We start from the raw sequence: 14,455 nt of genomic DNA on the forward strand, positions 1-14,455 counted from the left end.
AAGCACAGGCAGTAAGATGTTGACAAACCTCCATGATCACTGCTGGGTGTTATGATAAGGGGTGTGTTTTAGGAGTCTGTGTGTGCCTGTGTTCTCTAGTTTCCAAAATACGGCATGCAAATGTTTTTCATTTACAGTAAAGAAAAAGTTACTTAAGCAAAACAACTCCTGAGATACCACAGGACCTCCTGGAATGCAAGCAATGCCCCATTTTGCAGCTCATCCAGGGTCAACGCCTCTGTCATTCCACACCCCTTGACGCTCAGTTCCCTTGGAAAGAGTTCCCCAAGTCCCGTCGATGGGTTAGAATATGCTTTGCATTTCTCCCGTCTTTGCCTCTACGGCCACCTCTCTGAGTTCATTGCTCAGTCGTGATTTCATCGGGCCATTTCCCCGCCCGGACCTCCCCCAACTCCTTGACCTGCAGTTGAAGGCCTCCCCACCTCACGTGCCCCGCCATCATGAATCACAGCCTGGTCTCCTTGACTATGGCTCCCAACGCACTGTGTATTTTTCCGCCTGTGTTTTGGCTCAGACTACCCCCAAGGTACCCCACGTACCCAAGGGTCTTTCTCCTTTTCTGTTTCCTTCGAGGCAGAGCTGAAAATCCACCCTATCTGTGATTCCGGCCCCCACCACCCTCAGAGGAGATACATTTCTACTTCCCAACCCATTCGTGTTACACAGAGAATAACGAGGATAATACAAATAATCCTTTCTCTCTCTCTCTCTCTCTCTCTCTCTCTCTTTTTAAATTTCTCCTTTAGATCGGGTGTCTTTATTTCCTTCCTATAGCTCAGAAGCCTAGTAAATAGTAGAAAATTAAGGTTTGGAAGGAAACATAAGACTTTCCAGGACAGGACGCTTTCTATCAACGCAATCCTTTAATAAGTGAATAGAGGAGCAGCTGATTTCAATGCTGCCACCAAAGCCCTGTGGCTTTGGTTCTCTTTGCCCTCCTCCTGGGGGGGGGGGGGGAGGTCCCTAACAGAAGCCCACCAACCGAAGGGTGTTGGGGAAAGTCTTCCTCATGCTCATGCACTTTTCCTGGTCGATGTACAGGGAATTGGCTTTGACGGCCAGGTCGTGCTCCAGGGTGGCTTTGGTGTGGACCAGCGACTGCAAGGTGTCCTCTGCCTCCTTCAGACGCTGCTGCAAGGTCTGGATGGTGTCGTCCACCTCGTATACTTCATTGACAAGGCTGCGGAGGCAGAGAAGCGCCCGGTTAGGTTGGCGGAAGTCACTCCCCCGAGACCGGCTATGTGCTGAATGAAGGGCCTGCGTGGTTCCTGGATTCCCACTGGATGGTGGCTGCTGGGCTGAGGCCCCCAGCAGCCCCAAGGGCACCCCGACGTCAGAAAAAAAGGAACCAGTGCTTGGGCTCCCTTGTGGTTCCGGTACCAGGCCGGGGCCACGCCCCTTAACCACACCCAGAATCCAAAAAGCAAGGATTTGGTTGGGAGTTCAAGCCCCACGCTGGGCTCCGCGCTGGGAGTGGATTCTACTTTTAAAAAAATATTATATTTTTTCTTTAATTTTTTTTTTTTTTTTTACATTTATTTATGTTTGAGAGACGGAGAGAGACAGAGCACAAGTGGGGGAGGGGCAGAGAGAGAAGGAGACACAGAATCCGAAGCAGGCTCCGGGCCCCAAGCTGTCGGCACAGAGCCCGACGGGGGCCCGAACTCACGGACCACGAGGTCATGAACCAGCTGAAGTCAAGACGCTTAACCGACTGAGCCACTCAGGCGCCCCCAAAATGTCATATTTTAAAACAGAGGCAAAACTTGTAAACCTGTGACAGTGTGATATTTTTTTAAATAGTAAAAATGGGGGGGGGGGGGAATCAAAGCTCAGCTGGCCTTTCTTATATTTATTTCATCATGGAAATTATTTTCATTGTTAGGGACTTTACTCAGTGGCTAAAATGCAGCACAAACTGTCAACATAGCCTGGGGGCGGGGGGGGGGGGGGGGGGGGACAGTGAGAGGGGTTAGTTAATGGGACATTCCTCAGATCATAATGCCCCTGCCCCCCAGCAGCGTCCCCAGGTAAGGCCTCAAGTTCCCAGAGTCAACGTACTTGTAAAGGCGGAAAACATAATAAACCGGAAACTGATCGTGCTTGAAATCAGCTACATAAAACTGTGGAACAGGCTGTAGTTCCAATTACCTTGTGGCGGTAAAAAGAAACATGACACGTTTTTCATTAAGATAAAAGAGGAAAAAAAAAAATTCATTCCATGGAAAAACCTATAGCATCTCCTCAAGTTACATGGGTCAATATTGTTTTAATTGTTGTTTCCGTGAGTATCAGTGAAACTTCGCCAAACGTCTGTTGACCTTGTCAACGGTGAACTGCCTGGTCTGCTCTGAGCCACTTCTCTCTTTTGTTCTCTTTTCTACTGGGGTATTACTTGTGTCTTATTCATTTGCAGAGAGCTCTTCCAGTATTAGGCATGCTGGTTTGTTTTGTTTTTTGTTTTTTGTTTTTTTGCTGTTTTTTTTTGTTTGTTTGTTTTGTTTTGCTTTTGGTCTGCCTTCCTTCTGGCAAATGTTTTCCCAAAGTTGTTTTTTGCCTTTTTGATTTTGGTTATGATGTTTTTATTATACGTATGGATTTCAATTTTTTACAGTAAGCCAAATCTTTCCCTCTCTCTCTCTCTCTCTTTTGGTGATTCCTTCCACCGTGTTTGTATTTAGAAAGTCTTTCTCTTCCTGAGGAGCAGTTAAGCAGGCGCTCCTTTACCCACGGATTTGGCCAATTACACTGAGGAAAGAGGACTACGTGGTCACTTAAGAGAAAGAATAGGAAACAGTTTATAAAAAGACAATAATAGGGGTGCCTGGGTGGCTCAGGCGGTTAAGCATCTGACTCTTGATTTCAGTTCAGGTCATGATCTCACGGTTCATGAGTTCAAGCCCCACATCAGGCTCTGTGCTGGCAGAGCAGAGCCTGCTTGGGATTCTCTCTCTTTTTCCCCCTCTCTCTGCCCGCCCCCCCACCCCCCACTCATGCTGTCTCTGTCTCTCTGAAAATAAATAAATAAACTTAATACAATTTAAAAACCAGGGACGCCTGGGGGGCTCAGTGTGTTAAGCATCTGATTTCAGCTCAGGTCATGATCTCACAGTTCATGAGTTCGAGCCCCGTGTCGGGCTCTGTGCTGACAGCTCGGAGCCTGGAGCCTGCTTCAGATTCTGTGTCTCCCTTTCTCTCTGCCGTTTCCCCTACTCATGCTCTGTCTCTCTCTGTCTCTCAAAAATAAATAAATGTTAAAACGATTTTTTTAAATTAAAAAAACAGACAATAATAATGATAGCAACACACTTCTTAACTACTTTATTATATATAAATATAGTATATAACATGTATATGTGTATTATATACATTCTATACATGTAGTATATATATATAAATATATATGCATATGCATATACAGTCCTAAGTACTTTCCATGATCAGACAATTTAATCCCCAACACAACACCACAAAGTAGATACTACGATTATCCCCATTTTACAGATGACAAAACCAAGGCATAGGAATTTAGGTAACTCTCCTTATAGTTTTGCATGGAACTAGCCATCAGCTGCTTTTATTTTTTTTTTTAATTTTTTTAATGTTTTTATTTATTTTTGAGACAGAGAGAGACAGAGCATGAGCGGGGAAGGGACAGAGAGAGAGGGAGACACAGAATCTGAAGCAGGCTCCAGGCTCTGAGCTGTCAGCACAGAGCCCGACGCGGGACTCGAACTCACAGACTGTGAGATCATGACCTGAGCTGAAGTCGGACACTTAACCAACTGAGCCACCCAGGCGCCCCCTCCAGCTGCTTTTAATTACCGTGCTGCTCCCCTGTCTGACTCTAATCTGTTGAAAACACAACTTCAAATTTACCAAATTATAACTAGTGATTCAATATTAAGGTCTTCTTTAAAAAAAAAATTAACGTCTTCTTTATTTGGGAATTCATTTGTCAGCAGACTGGAGGGGCACGGAATTAATCAAAATCTACAGTAATACAGGGGCACCTGACTGGCTCAGTTGGTAGAGCATGTGACTCGTGATCTCAGGGTCATGAGTTTGAGCCCCACATTAAGCATGGAGCCTACTTTTTAAAAAATTTTCTTAACGTTTATTTATTATTGAGAGAGCGTGAGCAGGGGAGGGGCAGAGAGAGAGATACACAGAATCCAAAGCGGGCTCCAGGCTCCGAGCTGTCAGCACAGAACCCGACGCGGGGCTCGAACTCACAAACCGCGAGATCGTGACCTGAGCCGAAGTCGGACGCTTAACCGACTGAGCCACCCGAGCGCCCCTAAAAACATAAAATAGACAGTAATAATATAAAGAGAACAGTGACAATGAACAGAATAAAGATACGGTGTCCCTAGAGATAGAAAGGGATTTCTCCATCATAGAAAAACACCCAGGCCATGAGAAAATCATTGTACCAAGGCAACCGTATAGCTTCACAGAACCCTGCAGCTGGAAAATAAATGTGAGAGGTCATCAAGCCCAGCTTCCTTGTTTTGCAGACAAGGAAATTGAGCTGGGGGACTGATGAACTGCCCTCTCCACAGGCAGGCGGTCTACATGAATTGACAAGCTTCACGCGGTTATCCAGGAAACCAAGAAGGAAATAAGGAGCCTCACTGGCCATAATAAGGAACTGGGTCCTATTTCCTGCCCCTACCCTCTCCGCTCCCTGCAAGCAAAACACAGAAGCAGAGACCCGGGAAGCTGGCTGCAGGATACAGGACCCCGTTGGGTAAGACCGTCTCATTCCTATTTGTAATCCCCGCAATGTAGGGTTGCCCGGTAATATACAGGATGCCCAGTTAAATTTGAATTCCAGATAAATGTGCGATTTTTTCAGGATACTATTTTTTTAATTGCAACAGACGACACGCAACATAGAATTTACCATCTTAACCATTTAAAAAAAATTTGCAGTTTGTTTATTTGAGATAGAAAGCATGAGTGAGAGAGGGAGGGGCAGAGAGAGAGGGGGGAGAGAGAGAATCCCAAGCAGGCTCCACACTGTCAGCACAGAGCCCGACGCGGGGCTCGAACCCACGAACCGTGAGATCACGACCTGAGCCGAAGTCGGACGCTCAACCGACTGAGCCCCCAGACGCCCCTTCTCACTCATCTTTCAAGGCCACATCTGACCGCGGGCTTCCTTGTTCTCCACAGATCACAGAGAGCTGTTCTGCTGAAACCACTCATTTTGGGAGGGGCATTACAGAACTGAAAAAACATTTTGCGTTCAAATACAAATAAAGCTACCGTCATTTTTTTTTTTTTTTTTTAACGTACCAAGATTATTTAAGTGAAGCAGAGCCTGGTCTGGCCTCCCACCAAAGATGCCAAAAGTGTTTTAGCATTGCTTTTGAAAGAACCCCTTCGGAAAACTTGAAATGAAAACAAAAGTCTAGACACGAAAACTGCAATTTTTCACTCACTCCCCTGAGTCCACGGTCTTTCTCGTCTCTTCGTCTACACGGCCAAAGGGTTCCTCTCCGAAGGATGAGGGTGAATGAGGAAAATGATCCCCTCCCTCAATCGTCATCCCAAATTCCACGGCTGTTCCTCTGGGACCGTATCTTTTGGCAACAACACTTTAACGAGAAATCTTGACGGAAACAAAAGTCGGTTTTGTCCTGAGGTCAGGAAAGGGGCAGGGGCAACAGACATACTGTGGGTTCTACAGGAAGCAAAGGGAGAGTGAATTCTGCGTAGCCCTGAAGGGGGAAGAAAGTAACAATCACGCAGCCCTGAATGCCTCCTTGTCTGCTTAGACGACTTAGACGGCTGCTCAGAAACCTTTTAAAAAGCAGCCCCTTGTGTGTCGGTCGGAGGGCAGTGTGAACAATGTATGGATCCCCGTCTCCCCTTCTGGTGCCGCTGCAGAAACTCTCAGAGAAGGAAACTTCGCTCAGCGTCCCCTGATAATATTTTCAGAGAGCCACAACCTGCCAGCAAATCCTAAAGGGGCCGGATGGGCCTTGCTCTCACTGCCGGCGTCCTGGGAAGCAAACGGGCGCTGCAGACTGGCCGTCGGGGGACCTGCCTGTCCTCCAGGGTGGCGGAGGTCAGCTCACCCCGAATAATGCCCGGGCTGCGTGTGAGGAGGGGCTCCCTGGAACCCACTTGGGGAAGCGTGGTGCCAGCCTGGGTGCGCTGCTCTGTGATGGCCCGGATGGCCGCCCCGCCAGGAGAAAGGCAGCCGCTCCGTTGGCCTATCTGCTGAAGCACGCTTCTTAGCATCCGACGCACACAACGTCCATACTGCGCGGGGACGGTGCTCTGCAGGAACGATCTCCTCTGTGACCCTCTGTCTCAGCCTCTGCGAGGGAGACGGGGGTGCAGTTCCTGCTTTGCCGACTCACTCCACACGGACGTTGAGGAGGTCGGGTGAGATGGGCCCGCTGTAGGGGGATGGTACAATCACCACCCCCGTGAGAGACCGGGAGAGAGATGGTTGATTGGGTTGAATGGGGCTCTGCAGTGCGGTGGGCAAGGACTCACTCTGCGTCTCCACGCGCCAAGTCGCTCAACCCGCTGGTGCCTCAGTTTCCTTGTTTGTAAAATGCGGGTAGTCAGTGAGGTCCTGGAGGGCTGAGGACAGGCCCCGGCACTGAACGAGAGCCAAGCAGCCACTCTATTCCGGCCATCGCCCTCTTTCTTATCTTCACCATCGTTGGATTGTTGCCCTCACAGCCATCTCCCTTGGCCTCCGAGGAACCCACACTTGTGTCTCTGGCCGGGGCTCAAAGCTGTTTTAGCCCTAGGATAAATCCTTTGTGATGATGAGGGAACCCCATCTGGGAACCAGGCGGGAGACAAGACCAGCGGGCGGCCTTCCCCCCCACCCCCCCAACACCGGCACCAGAAAGGAATCTGGAAGTTCAAGCGCAGCCCCTTTGCGCCTCCACTTGCTATAAGTTCGATTTGCTTCCACACGGGGCTTTTCCTGACCTGAGAAGGGCAATGATGAAATCCAGAAAGAAAAGGCAAACTGGCAGGTGTTGGGAAATTGGACGTGAAGCCAGAATGTGGGGCGGAGCGGAGGGGGTGGGGTGGGGTGGGGGGAAGCTTTGGCCAATTCCCCAGGAACCCATCCCAAAAAGGGATGTTTGAAGTTAAAATCATCACCCTAATAAGATGCATCTAGCGTTCAGCGGCCTCCGACTCTTCCTGTTCCTGTGTATGTGCAGGACGTGACGAGGGCCAGCTGCTTTTGATTTCTACTGAGAACAGAATACACTGAAATGAGCCTAACAAAAAGGGTCCTAGGGGACCACGATGATGGTCTTGATGAGGAGAGGAGATATTAAATGCCAAGAGAGGCCAATGAGAACGAGTGAGTGAGAGCAAATAGACAGGGGTCATTGGAACTGGTACCACACGCCCCTTTTCTGATGAGTCCCAGGCACTGAAATACACACAGGAAACAACACTTACAAGACAGGTACTTATAAGAGAGGTGTTCTGGAAACCCCAGACCCCAGGAGAGTGCAGAGGAGCCTGGATGCCCCACTGACCCCAATGAATGAGCCTCAATGTTTGTTATCATTTTTTTTTTGCATATAGTATTGGTATCATTTCCTTTTTTTTTTTTTGTGGTGGATTGTGCACGCAAAAAATTTACCATTTATTTACTATAAAATTTTTTTAAGTTTATTTTTGACAGAGAGAGAGAGAGAGAGAGAGAGAGAGAGAGACATAGCATGAGCAGGGGAGAGGCAGAGACAGAGGTAGACACAGAATCCGAAGCGGGCTCCGGGCCCTGAGACATCAGCACAGAGCCCGATGCAGGGCTCGAATGCACGGACTGGGAGATCATGACCTGAGCCGAAGTCAGATGCTGAACCCACTGAGCCACCCAGGCGCCCCCATCTCAACTGTTTGTAAGCATACAGTTCAGTGGCATTAAATACTTTCAAACTGTGGGGCCTCCGTCACCACCACCCACCCCCAGAATTATCATTCATCCTCCTCAATTGCAACGTCGTGCCCATCATGAATAATTACGAACACTCTTGAAGGAGGATCCTACAGAATCAGCATCACTGTGCTCCGCGATCTGACCGGTGTGAAAGCAGGAAGCGCCTTCATGAAGACCACAGAGCCACCATCGGGCTGGTGGGTTGCCCCCCCAGGCGCATCCCCCCCAGCCTGGCCCTCCTGCCAGGGGCGCTCTCCCGCCTCACCATAGCTGAGCCATGTCCCGGCAGAGCTCTATGTTGGGTCTCCTGGTGCGCTCGTCCAGTCTGGTCTGAGCCACCTTCAGGAAGGCGGACTTGTCCTTGATGGCCTTCTTGATGGATTCTATGGTCATCTCAGTCTGGAAGATCTCCTTCAGGGTCTGTAGGGAGAGGAGCAAATGCCTGAGGCTTCTTGCATTTGAGGAGAGGGCCCCTTGCCCTCCCGTGGGGAGGGGGTTTCTCTGAGCTCCTTGATCCCTCCCAGCCCCGTCCCTTGGGAATCTCCGGAGAGCTGACTGTGGGCATCTCTTCCCAGGTCCAGGTGCCACCTGCCAGGTGGGGAGAGTATTTACACGATAGAGATGAGCAAAGACTGCAAATTGGAGCTTCCTTCCCACCCACAACCGCTAGATCACCTGTTAAATATTTAGCAGCGCGCGTGTGTGCCTAAGGCAGGAGGTGTGAGTGGCCCTTACTTCCCTCCTCAATCAGGACGTCCTGCCTCTTTGTCTTCTTATAGCCTCATAGAGGCGTTTTCCTGCTGGTGGACGATTTGCCTTGAAGCCAATCAAGTTCAAGTTTCTGGGTGTCTCACTTGCGTGAGAGGAGCACTGGAAGTTTGGGGGTCCTGACTTTCTATTCTCTTTTCATAAAGAGGGTTCCCCCCGCCCCCAAACTGCATCACCCTGGATCCCTCCCTGGTCTCTTCTCCTAGACCCTGACCATTCCGCCTTCTGCCACGACCTTGACCTCTGCACTCCCAATTCTCCCCATCCGTCCACCACTCTTCCCTTCCTCGGCCACCTTCCTGTGGCCTGGAGACACATCCCAGGGTCACCCAACCTCTGGGTCTCTCTAAGATACAAGATGGCAGGACCAATGTGTTGCCCATATGTGTTTACCCGCCAAAGTGCCCAGCATAGTACTTCGAATGCAGCTGGTAGGGTCTGAATGCTATTCTCTTCCCCAGCCCCCCAAAAGTTCCTGTGTCCAAGTCCTAACCCCAGTGTCTCGGAATGTGATTGTATTTGAAGAAAGCGCCTCTCAGAGAGGCAATTATGTTAAAAAAGAGGTCATTGGGGAGGAGGGGGGCGCCTGGGGGGGGGCGCCTGGGGGCTCAGTCGGTTACGCATCCGACTTCGGCTCAGGTCACCATCTCACAGTTTGTGGGTTCGAGCCTCACGTCAGATCCTCTCTCCACCCACCCCCCGTCCCTTCCCCGCTCATGTGCCTTTTCTCTTTCTCTCAAAAACAATTAAAAAAAAATTTTTTTAAATGAGGTCATTAGGGTAGGTCCTAGTCCAGTACGACTGGTGTCCTCATAAGCAGAGGAGATTAGGACACAAGCAGGCACGGAGGGAAGAGCATGGGACACATAGGGAGAAGATGGCCATCTGTAAGCCAAGGAGAGAGACCTCAGAAGAGACCAACCCTACCCTGCTGACTCTTCGATCTTGGGACTTGCAGCTTCCAGAATTGTGAGAAAATCAATTTCTGGTGTATAAGCCACCCGGTCTGTCGTGCTTTGTTACGACAACCTTAGCCAACTGATGCAGAAGTAAATACAGGTTCGTTGAACAAAGGGACTCCGATCACGCGAGCCTTCTAGAGGCCTTTGGAATAGCTTCGGACTGCCCCGTGGACACCTTCCCACTGATGTCTCCTACCCTGTGGCTCCAGCCCGCCTTGGCAAGTTTCTCTTCCCAGGACACACGCCATCCGTTTACACACCTGACCTCCGCCTCTGACCGGCCACCTCCTGAGGCTTTGCTGGAGACGTCACTCCGCCTGAATGTTCGCTTCCTTCCCCAGACCCCGGTGACGCTTTCTGTATTTAGTATCTGGCGACCGCGGTTTATAACTTGCTATCGTTACTAATTGTTCATGAGCTTCCCGTGTGTCGCTGGGAAGCTCCACAAATACGAGCTTCCTGGGGACACGACGGACGATCCTACTTCTCTCTTCTGTAGCGCACTGCCCGGCTCAGCAGATCTCCTGCCCAAAGAAGACACCAGGAGAAGGGGACTTCAACTGCTGCCATCCAGGAGAGCCTGGTGCCCCCAGGGGGATAATATCACCTTCCAGCAACATGGCTGGATGCGTCAGGTTCTTAAAATAAGAAATGAAAACCCATACGCAGCCTAATCCACAGAAATCATAACGGCTCCAAGAGAGACGCGAAAGAAAGAGCTCCTTGTTTATCTTGAAACACTCGACTTCTGCTGAAGTCCTTCCTTTTATTGTCGTCGTAAAACGTTCATGCTTAGAGCACTTTAAGAAGTTCAATATCAGAAACACTTTGAACCACCTAATCGTTTCCTGGTTTGGGTTTTGTATGCCAGAAAAAGGGCCTGAAATAATTGAACAGAAAACATCCCTGCCATATGTTCTAATAATACATTCCCTTCCTAGTTACATCCAGCGATCCATTAAACTTTAACCATAATATTTTTGTTTCTATTAACTACTAGGAACCTTTCCATGCACAGTGCATTCTTTGTATTCCAAACACAAGTGGATTCCGATTTCATTTTGACACCTGGCTACCTGGCTAAAATAAATGGCGTGCTTTGTACTGGCTTTAATTTTTCTCAGTCTGGATGGCCAGGAGGTCATGTGTCTTACGGCATCTCGGCGGCAGCGGTGAGAGATTTGTGATCTCAGAGCCCCCTGCCCCATCTATCCGGGTCAGCCAAGGGGTACCACGGGCACCTGATTTACCTTCGCTAAGTGAATCTGAATCTTATTTTTAGCATCTGCAGTCTCAGCAATACGGTTGGTGAAAGACAAGTTCACTTTGTTGAACTGATTCCACATCTCATTGGCAGTCACAACCAACAGGTTGTGAATGTCGTCCCTTAGCTTGGAAGAGGCCGCTCGCGTACTTTGGGAATGGAGAACATTGTCATCCGTAAATTTGGCCCAGGACTCGGGCACTGAGACCCTGGAGGGGAAAAAAAAAAAAAAAAGTAGAATCATACGTGGGTGACAAGGATGAATCAGCCTAGATGGTCTGCAGGAAATCATTCATTTTGTGAAAGACAGAACCCCATAGCAATGAATCCTGGTTTTATTGCCTAAAATATAAACATCAGAGCAAAGCTTGTCGAAAACTTTTCTTAATTGTTCCTTATTTTCCTGCTAATGTTTCTGTAAATCCAAAGCATACACTAAGTCCAGTCGGGAGGCCTGGGGGGATTGATGAAGGGTATCAGCGTGTTGAGTCATAAGAAATGTGTCTCACTGGCCCAATAAACATATGAAGAAACATCCAACCTCAGGAGTAATCAAGGAAGTAGTAACGAAAACAGTAATATAGTAATAACCCTTTACTGGAATAGCAAAGAGTGAAGAGAATGATAATGTTCTGGTGAGCATGTTTTAAACGTGTTTTAATGTTTATTTATTCATGGGGGGAGGGGCAGAGAGAGAGGGACAGACAGAGAATCCCCAGCAGGATTCCCCGATGCGGGCTCAAGCTCACGAACTGTGAGATCATGACCTGAATGGAAATCAAGAGTCAGATGCTTACCCAATTGAGCCAGCCAGGTGCCCCAAGGCAAGGAAAATATGCTTCATTTCAACTGTGGTCATGGTGATACAGGCATAGAAATTTGTCAAAACCCACCCAAATGTACACCAAATGTATTTCAGTGTAGGTGAATTTCACTTCAATCAAGTTGGGTTTTTTTTTTTAAAGGGAATGATTGGAAAAAGACCATGAACCCAAGACTGCATCCAGGGGCCTGGCATGGAAACCACTGATGGAACAAGTTTAATGTTCAACATTTAAAGCAACAAGCAATGATGGGGCACCTGGGCGGCTCAGTTGGGTAAGCGTCCGACTTCGGCTCTGGTCGTGACCTCACAGTTTGTGGGTTCAAGCCCCAAGTTGGGCTCTGGGCTGACAGCTCGGAGCCTGGAGCCTGCTTCACATTCTGTGTCTCCTGCTCTCTCTACCCTTCCCCCACTTGCACTCTGTCTCTGTCTCTCAAAATAAATAAACGTTAAAAAAAATTTTTTTTAAGCAACAAGCAGTGATAATAAAACAGGAAGCTGTTTTTTTTTATCCCACAGTTTCTGCTTCAAGTAGCTGTTATTTTCACAGGTAGAACTATAAACACATATTCTTTTTTTGAGCTTTTAAAAATATGTATTCTTGAAGTACAGTGGATTACAACGTCCTAATAGTTTCAGGTGTACAACACAGTGATTTGATGATTCTATACATTACTCAGTGCTCGCCACAATAAGTGTAAACAACAAATATTCTTTTACAAAATAATACAGGATGCTAGAGTCAAGGCCTGACGGAGGAATATGCACGCTTACTGAAGATCCGTCCAAAGCAGGGAGGATCTCTTCTCTTCCCATGTTTTCCACTTCTAACCTGCGTCATTTTGAAGGGAGAGAGAACGAATCAAATGACATCAAAATCCTAGAAGTGCTTCGTGCCCAACTTACGTCGCATCGACCCTCTCCACTCCGCGAAAGTAGCTGACACCATCCGACGTGTTGCGCAGATGGTGGCATTTATCGTCGATTCGGTAAGCTGCCTGTTTGTCACTCAGGTCCTTCTCCAGCTCGTGCTGGGAAGCTCTGTTAGCTCTGTAACACCGAGTGGGGGAAACGGAACTTCAGGTTTAGGCAACAATTTGATATGAGGAAGGGTAAATGCCCTTCTGTGCAGGGACCCACCCACCACTGCGGTCTGGGTCTCTCCTCTTGCACACAACGTCCAGCTTCCCAATTAACAGGCGCCCTCCCTGAAGGTGTCCATACATGCGAGTAATTAGAACCCTGCCCACACTGCCCCTCCCATGGTGTGTGGTGGGGCTTGGGAGAGAAGAGGTGTAGACAAACAGAAGGTTTGAAGCCCTGAGGCTGGGGCCCATCTTCCTAACACAAGCCCTGTTCCAGGAAGGATACTGGTTTAAAGTAATCTGTCCACACCTGTGCCTCTCTTTCCTTCTTCTTTTCCCTCTTCTATATCCTAATCCCTCCATTCTTTGAGTCCCACTCTGTGAGAAGTTTTGAGACATTTAAAGCCAGCTTCCCTCCATCTAAAAGTGACTTCAGTTTGTGCTCACGGGAGGCTGAAGAAGTTTGCCAGGAGATAGAAACCAAGAGTCAAAATGAAGCTCTGGGGCAGGGGAGAGAGTGCTTGAAAGCAGATCAGGAATTGGTGGCCCCCAGGCTCATATGTTCCAGCAGCCACCCTTCTGGGAAGGAAGAAGCTCTCAGATGCATGGTGCTTCTTGCTCTGCCAGAGAAGAGACCCAGCAGTTCACCACGAGAGAGATAGGCCCATGGGGTGGGCATGGGTGACGGGTGAGCCACATCTTTACTCAGGCAGTAGTCGATTCAACAAATGCCTGAGTGTCCACTACATGTCAGGCACCGTTCTCCAAGCCCGAATGCATCCATGGACAAGGCAAACATCTCTTCTCTAAAGAAGCTGACATTCTAGCAGGAGGAGACAGGCAATACCCCTAAGGAATAAGGAAATCACGTGGTTCGTTAGCAGAGCAAGGCAGAAAACAAAGCAGGGAAAGGGAAACAAGAGTGTGAGTGATTATTTAAACAAGACGGTCAGAGTAAGACTCCTTAAGGAGGCAGTGTTTGAGCAAAGACTTGCAGGAGGAAGAAATAGATCAGGCAGGACCTTGCTGGATGTTGGAAAGAGTCAGGTTTTGTTCCGAGTGAAGGGAGAGACCGCTGACTTACAATTTTAAAGGATCATTTGGTGCTGGGTTGAGAACAGACAGCAGGGGACAGGTAGACCCATTAGCAGATGGGTACAGTTAAGTTACGCAGGAGAAGGATAGTAGTGGCTTTGACCAACAGGGTAGTGGTGAAGGAGGTGACAGGCGTTCAGATTCTGAGTGTTTTAAAGAGAGAGCCAATCTCTCCTAGAAGCTTAAACATCAACGGAGAATAAAGAGGTGACATTGAGTAATTGGAATAGCAGAATTCCATCAACAGAGATGGGTGAGGCTGTGGGCGAGTAGGCTGGGGAGAAAACGGATGTTCAGCCAATACATTGAGCTCAAGCGTCCATTAGACATCCAAGTGGAGCTACCAAGGAGCTTGTTGGAACTTGGGAGAGAGGTCTGGGATGGAAATAAAAAATGGGGGATCATTAGCATCTAGATAGTATTTGAAAACGCAGGACAACTGGATGGTCTTCATCATTTCGGTATTCCTGGCACACAGAACGGTCTTGGCATATGGAAGCC

The 14,455-nt window shown here is 48.5% G+C and overlaps 1 protein-coding gene across 3 annotated transcripts in view; it reads right to left on the minus strand.

Moving 5' to 3' along the window:
• Positions 1–864: 864 nt before the first annotated feature.
• The window catches only part of TEKT3 (tektin 3), a 36,319-nt gene continuing 22,728 nt past the window's right edge, over positions 865–14,455 (minus strand). For all 3 annotated transcript variants that reach the window (XM_045487430.1, XM_045487429.1, XM_045487431.1), the window contains exons 5-8: positions 12,681–12,824; positions 10,938–11,160; positions 8,223–8,377; positions 865–1,201 (exon numbers count right to left, since the gene is read on the minus strand). In XM_045487430.1, the coding sequence (XP_045343386.1) occupies positions 985–1,201; positions 8,223–8,377; positions 10,938–11,160; positions 12,681–12,824 (739 nt within the window). In that variant the 3' untranslated portion in view covers positions 865–984. The remainder of the gene's footprint in view (positions 1,202–8,222; positions 8,378–10,937; positions 11,161–12,680; positions 12,825–14,455) is intronic.

The sequence above is a fragment of the Leopardus geoffroyi genome, chromosome E1 (assembly GCF_018350155.1).
Source record: "Leopardus geoffroyi isolate Oge1 chromosome E1, O.geoffroyi_Oge1_pat1.0, whole genome shotgun sequence".
Lineage (NCBI taxonomy): Eukaryota > Metazoa > Chordata > Mammalia > Carnivora > Felidae > Leopardus > Leopardus geoffroyi.